The sequence below is a fragment of the Rhamphochromis longiceps genome, linkage group LG5 (assembly GCF_057381845.1).
Source record: "Rhamphochromis longiceps isolate RC_006_pf linkage group LG5, R_longiceps_female_GT1.1, whole genome shotgun sequence".
In the NCBI taxonomy this organism is placed as follows: domain Eukaryota; kingdom Metazoa; phylum Chordata; class Actinopteri; order Cichliformes; family Cichlidae; genus Rhamphochromis; species Rhamphochromis longiceps.
The window spans coordinates 38,001,675-38,009,981 of NC_140561.1; the positions used below are offsets into that span (position 1 = coordinate 38,001,675).

The 8,307-nt window shown below is 41.2% G+C and overlaps 1 protein-coding gene across 3 annotated transcripts; it reads right to left on the reverse strand.

The window, feature by feature from the left end:
• Nucleotides 1–116: 116 nt before the first annotated feature.
• Nucleotides 117–4,174, reverse strand: ddit3 (DNA-damage-inducible transcript 3). Of its 3 annotated transcripts, none has more exons than XM_085407541.1 (4): nt 4,019–4,174; nt 2,656–2,717; nt 2,086–2,294; nt 117–1,893 (listed from the first exon to the last, which is right to left on the reverse strand). In XM_085407541.1, the coding sequence occupies exons 3-4, from the start codon at nt 2,239–2,241 to the stop codon at nt 1,126–1,128; spliced, it is 924 nt and encodes a 307-aa protein (XP_085263667.1). In that variant the 5' UTR covers nt 2,242–2,294; nt 2,656–2,717; nt 4,019–4,174; the 3' UTR covers nt 117–1,125. The 3 variants fall into 3 exon arrangements, with proteins under 3 accessions (XP_085263667.1, XP_085263666.1, XP_085263668.1); XM_085407540.1 differs by having other exon boundaries at nt 117–1,896; XM_085407542.1 differs by lacking the exons at nt 2,656–2,717; nt 4,019–4,174 and having other exon boundaries at nt 117–1,925; nt 2,086–2,228.
• Between the last annotated feature and the right edge of the window lie 4,133 nt (nt 4,175–8,307).

Below are 8,307 nucleotides of genomic sequence, written 5' to 3' on the forward strand. Positions count from 1 at the left end.
TTGCTACGAATACCATTTTTTTAGATCCATAAAATAAAATGATTAACTTCAGAAAAAAAATGTCTGTACTCTCCACCTTTCTCATTTACCACACACACACAAAGAGCACAGATCCTTAAGACAAATAATCACAGACACAGAAAAATATTCTAGTTTTCTTGTTTATTGCAAATTGAGTGTGTTACAACGCAGGATAAAATGAATGGTATGGTAAAATACATAGATTTAATGCCATCAGTGACAAAAGCCATGCATGCAGTATTCTACAATTAACAATTTAAGTGACTACAATGAGAAAATAACAGCGGATATGTTGGTATATTACAGTACAAGCCTTTACAGTACAATTGTATATATTACAGCATTATATAAAAATAGTAAATAAGGGTAGAAGAGCTCTTAATAATTCTACCCCAAATTCCCATAATAGAAAAGGTCAGCTTAGAAAGTAGAGCCGGTTCCTACTTGCTTTATCTAAATACACATACACACAAGCCATGGGTTATACAAAAGTAAGAAAATGATGTCTTTTTTTTTTTTTCCTCCCCCCACAAATAAAAAGCATTCTCTCATACTCACACTGCACTGGGCACTTTCAGACTTTTCCTGAGCTCCTAAACTCTCCACAAATTGGGGCAAATAATCTCTGCTAGCCAGATTGCAGCCCTTAAAGTAGGAGTTACAATTTATTGCAAAATGGTGGGAAGATCTATCAGTGAAATGCTCTTTAAATGAAGTTCCTTTCTGTCCTACATGCAACTCAAAATATGGATCTCATTAGGCATTCCTCAAAATGACATTCATTAAAACCTCTGCATGATTTGCACTTAAGAGCCGTCTGTTCTCCTTCATACATGCTGTGTCTTTCGAAAAGCCGCAATGCTGTTGCAGCCCCTTTTCTCTCTGTACCCTTTCATGTCTTGACTTTATCACTTTCCTTCTTCTTGCAATCTTTATCTGTCTTTTACAAGAAACAAAATCCTCACTTATAAAAATTTATCTTTGGTTTCCATTCTTCTAAGAGGCATTTCATGACCACCCTGTTACACCTTTCCCCACCACTGCTTGTTCGAATTCTGTAGGACCTGACATATTTTATTCCCGTCTTCCTTCACCACCTCCCTCTCATTTTCTGGTGTTGACTAGTCTCTCGATAAGGGCTCTTCGTGTCCTCTGTACCTCCTCTCCCAGCCTTTCGATTTCTGCTTTAAGACGCTCGTTCTGCTCTGTCAGCTCCTGTACCTTACTCTCGTTCTCCTGCTCTCTTTCTTTGCGACTCTTTTTGGTAGATGAGTAGGATGAGCGCTGCGAGGAGGAAACAAAAGAGGACAAGGCACCGTTGGCCCTCTCGCTGGTGGTCCTCTTGCGTTTTCCCAAACGGGAGGATGGGTAAACAGAGGGAGAAGACACAGGCGAAGAGGGAGAAGAACAAATTTGAGATGGTGACTGGGAGGCTGAAGAGGAGCAAGATGGCGAATCGGGGACACAAGGCAGTTCCTCCTCGCTGGCTGAGGGAGATGCAGGATGGACATTAGCCTGGTGGTGCTGGTGGTGGTAATAATAGCCACCGCTGATCACTGCTCCACTCGCATCCACCATTCCCACTCCTCCATCACTCAGCAACTCGAAGAACTCGGGAGGCAGCAAGTCACTGCCACCTCCTGCCGAGCCATCTCCACTTCTCCCACCCTCAGCCTCCACCTGCCGTTCTTCTGTAACAGCTGGACTCATGCAGGAGGAGGAGGAAGAGGAGGATGACGACGAGTTGTGATGCAGGGTCTGGGTGCTGTGGATCTCCTCTGTGGTCCTCTGGACACCGTCACCCCATGTCTGGCTGCCATCAGTCAGCCACGTCAGAGAGCAACTTTCTAGGACATCCATGAACTCTGGCTCCTTCTGGAAGCACAAAATGTAAATGTCAAAACCTGTCGAGAGTAAAAAGTGCAAGTAAATTAAACGTCGTCTGGCACACGAGTGAAAATTTTCACAAAAATTAAAATAAAAGAAAACAGAAAAAAAAGTGCAATGAACAAAGACTCACATTCATCATGGGTATGATACCATTTCATTTTTCAAACTACTGACCTCGGTGCATGTAGGGGCTCGTGCCAGTTTTGCCCCTCCTGTGTCAGAGCCCAGAATATCCTGCAGGTCCTCATACCACGCCTCCAACTCTGCACCATACAACGGCCCCACACCAGGGGGGTACGGCGGGGGCAGGTGTAGCCACTCGGCAGTCATCTCGCCAATCAGTCGCAACGCACAGATACTCGGCCACACAGTTCACACTGGACCTGAGAGGGGAGGGGAGGGGAGGGGAGGGGAGGGGAGGGGGGGTGAAAGGGAAAAGTGCAAAGCAGCTGCAGGTTAGATGACTGACATTGTGTTCAATTTAAAAATAACTGTAATTAGATATGTAGTCCGAGTACACAGGGATTTAGGATGGTCTGTCTCAAAACTGAATACTATAGTCAGGCTTTGTCTACTCAATAATTAATCAAGTTTAAATAAAACAGAGTAACACAGAGAAAAATGCATTATTGCACCAAAAAAATGAAATCAATTTAGGATGCCGTAATTCCACAATTAAATGGATGGAAAAATAAAAAAGATCACGTCGAAATCTTAAAAGATGGAATGAATGTTAAATATTACCTTTAGAAAGCCTCCTTTAATCAAGTCTGGCAATTTGTTGGAGATAGCTTGTCCCAATAATTCTGCAAAGAAACATACATATTTAGTAGGTTAGTAAGAAAAAGAATAGTGTTTTTCCCCCCCTTACTGATTGAAATTGCTGAGATTTCAAAATCAAAATAGAGATTTGGCGAACACCGAGCCTGCTGTGAGTGGAAACAAAAAGGTGCCCGAAACGCCACTGGTTTAACTGATGAAATAATAAAGAAGAAGAAAGAAGGCAAAATTCCCGTCACATAATTATTGTAAACAAAGACCAAGGTGCTCTCCACTGCGCCCCCTGCTTTTGACGGTCCTCAAAACACGCCGGAGTCGATAAACAAGTGGTTAAAACGCCGAGGAAACTCAGGAGTCCAGCTCTGACTGTCTGCTCTGCTTACAGTCGTCTTAAAGACCAGTACACAAAAGCCATCACAATGACTGAGTTTTGTCATAAAAAGGTTTTTTAATGTGTAAAGAGAAAAAATAAAATACTTTGACTTAGGCAGTGATATAAAATGTGAGCGGTAAAAAATACAAATAAAGAAACCCTGTTTAGCTTCCTCCTGTTAAACGTCAGATGTGAACGCAAACGTACACGCGTTAAAACTGTGGTGACCAAAACGCGTGACATTTTTCCTTTTTAACAGTGTTTTATAATAACATGCGTATATACGTTTTTCCTGTTTTAGTTACATGACCACTGTACGCCAAGACAATTACGTCATGGAAACCCAAGTCCAGCCGGGGGAATGGGCGAAACAAAAGGAGACGTAGAGAGAAAAGAGAAAAGCAAAGAGTGGGATGGGTGGAAAGGAAAAGTAACGAAAACAGCTGCTCATTCAGCGGTGAACGTTTCACCCTAAACGGGACTGTCAAAGCGCAAAAAACAAAAATTAAACACGTCCAATTTCATGTCGACAGCTCCACCAATTACTGTCAGACGTTACGGCGCAGTATAGACTCTGTTATAAACGCTCACAATCAATGACAACTGAAATTTAAAGCGGTGCATGCCTTTGGTGCTACATTCGCGGAATTGTGTCGGGGCGTTCGGCACAGTCGGCTGCCAAAACATCGAAACTTCCTCGGCACAAGTCCGTGAGAGCTTGACAACTTGGAAAACGAAGCGGACAACACCTAAAAACAACTCGAATAAAATTATGGTCGATTAAAGCAACTGTTATTCTAAAAATGGCTCTGAAATATCGGCCAAAAAACATGCACAGTGCTTTTTTCGTTTTCCACTACACCGATGGAGCACTCCGAGAGTGTGTGAAGTCGCCGTTAGTTGTTCACTGAAAGATTAAAAACAGCAGAACTGCTAACAGGAACATCCGCTTACCCTTTTTCTTTTATTCGCTCGCCTTCTCGACTGTCTTGAATTCGAATGTAGATATTTTAGTAAAAATTGGTGATAGCTCATGTTAACCATTGTTCAGTCTTGACGGCTGAATGTGATTTTACGGAAACTCCCGGCGGCGTTTATATTGTGGGAGACGCCAACCGAACTATGCATGGGAAGGTAATTTCGGCGCAACCTAACCAGAGCGACGAAACCTGACATTCCCGTGGACCAATAAGAAGAGCAGAGTTAACATCTTTTCCTTGGTGACATCCAATAGAGTGACCCGAAAACAGCTCGGGGCGGGGGAAATCTGCGGGTTAGCTGGTTGTTCACACTAGCGTGTATAGTTTGTGCGAGCAGCAATTGTGATGCAGTCATAAGACGGCCAGGACGAATTTGGGGCGTATGGGAGTCACATGAAAGGAATGATGCAATGCTTGGCAACCAATTTCTAGCTGGGGATAACACCAGCAGAATCAGAACATGTTTTATTAAACAGTGTTGGCTCTAACAAAAATCTAAAAATATACATATATGCATGGATCTAATGTCGAAGAATTGTTTGTTTCCGGAACACAAAAGCTGAATCGATTTCCCCCCCTCTACTAATTGTTTTATCGTGAATTTTTTTTTAAAAATCTGTTTTCTATCCAATCCGTTTAGCGCTTACTTGCTCCCGTGACGTGTTCATTTATTGTGTTGCCATCCGCGTGCGTTTACCTGACTTTTGATTCCATGTGTTTGTGTAAAGTTTGTCCGTGGCACCGGCAGTCGCCGCACACCTGCCTTGTTTTGGTTTGGGTTTTTTTGTTTTGTTTTGTTTTTTTACCCCCGTGGCATGTCCGAGGGGGACAAAAACCCACCTGCCCCCACCCAGACTAACGTCGAAATAACGCGTTTTTTGGAGGCCATGTGTTAGGTGTTTGTCAGGTAATATTTGCAGCATAGCACACACTTGCACTCTTGCTCGTATTCTCAGCCATTTCATACCGCGCGCTCTGCTGCTGCTGCTCCGCGCGAGATATGAAAACACATGCCCGGCCGGTGGAGCGTCTGTGGCGCGAGCCCGCGGAGCTGGGTGTGATCCAGCCGCAGACTAATGCTCCCGTGTTTTAATCTGGCAATGATGAAATTTATCAGTTCTTTGCTAAAAGAAATTCTGGTTTTGTAGGTATGTTACTTATATATACTTGTATAACAAAAACATCTCTCTCTCTCTCTCTCTCTCTCTCTCTCTCTCTCTCTCTCTCTATATATATATATATATATATATATATATATATATATATATATATATATATATACACACACACAAAATATATTTGTCGCATATATATAGTAAAACATCGGGTGCTTGTTGACATATTTGTGTAACTTGCACTTACAGAACAACATAAGTTCCTGGGGTGTCACTCTTCACATGTAAACATCCTCTTACAGTATACTGTAAACTTAATAATATGAATATCGTAGCGTTTCACCTCTACCTGGACCTATATAACATATTTTTTAGATATTAATAACACATGAAAGTTGTTTACATAATTTATAAAAGTCTAGTTAAACTCCCACAGACTAAAATACAGATAATAAACCACCTGCATAAATATTTGTTGTGGGTTAAAGTTCAACGAGGTCATCGCCTCAGACGCACGGGGAGCCATGCTTCACTGTCCTGCGGTAGTCACAATGTTGGATCGTCGACATTAAAGAAGGTAAACAACAATAACAACAGCAACAATAAAAAAAAAATACAATTAAAAGTGGCGGAATCAAATCTGGTTTCATCATGTTTATGCTCTCGATGCGGTTTCTTTAACCTGCTCCTGACACTTTCTGCCCCAACCTTAGACTCTCAGTCAGCACACGCAAACTGTTTTCCATGCACGGTGCAACGTGCACGCCTCAACATGCACAGCCCCATAGCAACAGCGCCAAGTAGCGAATAGAAAGCTCAAATACTGTCTCTAGGACCCGGGTTAAAGCGCTGCAGGAAGCACCGTGAACACGTCACGACTTGAGTGGCTGTTGCTGAGTAGTTGAGCATACTTTCGCTACACCCCTCCCTCTCCACCCATGCCGTCTGTTTATTTTGTCAGTCCCGTCGTCTGTGTTGTAGTCATTATAAAACACTGTTTACAACCCCAAATCTAGGTTGCATATTTTTTAGACTGTTATTACGCTCTAATGACGATGACCCCTGCTTTCTAATCGATTGTCACCTTTTTAAAAAATATATATAATTTCAAAAAGTAAAAAATAAAACAAAGATAAAGACTGGTATAGACAATGCATTTGTTTTTCTGTTCCTTTTCATGCTCTGAGGTAACAGAGTGTAAACAATTCCTGCAGAGTCTAAATTGTCTGCTTGTGTGGATCAGCTTTTGGAGATGTTGGCTGAATATGTTTTTGCCTTCTTTTTTTAAAAACTATTTCTGTGAAACCAACATAATAACAACACAATTGTGTTTCACAGTTCACACAAAATAAAGCAAGAAACAGCCCGGTAAAGTAATATTATGTTTATATTTATTTATTAGAAATATGACAAGTGAAAGAACCCAGCCTTTACGGGGTTATCGATGCAGAAAATATGGTTCTTTGTTGTGCTGCCACACAGATTTAAAAGAAGCCTTTGTGCTTGAAATGTAATAAACAATCAGCAAGGACAGCAAAATAAGGTAAATGAAATTAAAGGGACAGTGGTTGTTATCTCTTGAAAATAAACTCTTGACTTTTGTTTTACAGGCAGAAAGAGTCTGGGGAATTTTCCAGCCACTATACCACGCTCCCCTCTTTCTGTCCTATGCCCTTGGTCAAGACTCCACACCCAGTTCCTCCCGACAAACACACACACACGCACACACACACACACACACACACACACACACACACCAGCTGTCGGAATCCCTCTGAACTGAGACCAACTGATACAGTTGTTAACAAGTGCTGGTGATACAGTAAATCCCTTTTTTGTATCCTGCCTTGCTCTTTCTCATGGTGTGTTTTAACTGTTTTCTTGGTCACCCTGACAACAAACAGAGAGACCTTCTTGTAAAGTGTAAAATGCATTAATCAAATCCTAAATTAGTACACAATAATCAGTGGTTCTTAGACAAACATACACTGGTTATACTTTTTAAGGCAAATTTTGCCAACAGATATATATATTTTTTTAGCTTTGTCATTAAGCTTCGAGGCCTCTTTAGTTACTACATTCATCTCTCTTGTCAATGCTCATCTCAGCTGAGACCAATAATGCAATTCTCTATTGTGTGCTGATGCCCATTAATCAACTAATTTGCAGTTTTCCCCTCAGGAACTTTCCCCATCTATCATTTCATTTATAAATACAGGACAGCCAGCATTCACGCGAAGCAGCAAACTATCTCAGAGCTCTTAAAGTTTGAAATGATTTCAGCACTCAATCACAGTTCGTCCAGATTCATCAGCTATGCATCACATCTGCCTGGTGAGATTTGTGTGTTCGGAGCTTTGGGATGACTTCGCAGACAATCTTGTTAGCGTGTTTAGCCCTGCTTACCTCTGAGCCTCACCCATCTGTACCCCGTCTTCAAGCCTCATTGTGCCGCACGACTGTAAAACCCGTAAAAGCTCTTCTCCACTCACCTCTTCTCTCCTTCAAACCCATTCAGGTTTTTGGACTTCTTTTATTAATTGTTCTATTTGTTATTTCTGAGGTGGAAGTAACAGGGTGGTAAATTAAATTAAATTAAAATTTCACGATTATATCGAAAATCTTTACAGCACGGCAGAGCTGTTATTATCTACATGCATTATTCTGGATTTCTTCATTCATATGTCAAAGATAAAAGAGAAATTGAAAAAAAGGGATAAAAACAATAACAACAACAAAAAGCTAAAGCGAAAGACTGTAGCGCATTAAACTTTAAACGCCTGTCTGAACAGGTGGGTATTCTGGCAGCGAAACACACACTCCAGGCTCTTACACCATCCTTTTCTTCCTCTCATTCTAGTTTTTCCCATATCAGCACCAGAAACAGAGATTTTAGAGCAATTGGTGCTCCCTTCTGCCTCCTCTGTGTTCAGCTGCTCTGTGCTGCCAGAGGACTTTAATATTTACTTTGTCCAGTAGAGTAAAAGCTTCTGGTGCTGACATTCAGTATTTAAGCAGCTACATTTATACTGCAGAGACAATATTTATTGTTTGTGCTTTTTGGATTTAAACCTTTCTCTTAAAATGTATTTAATCATTCCTTAAATTTCCACATTAAAAGATAATACAGCTGTTCAATAAATACTTT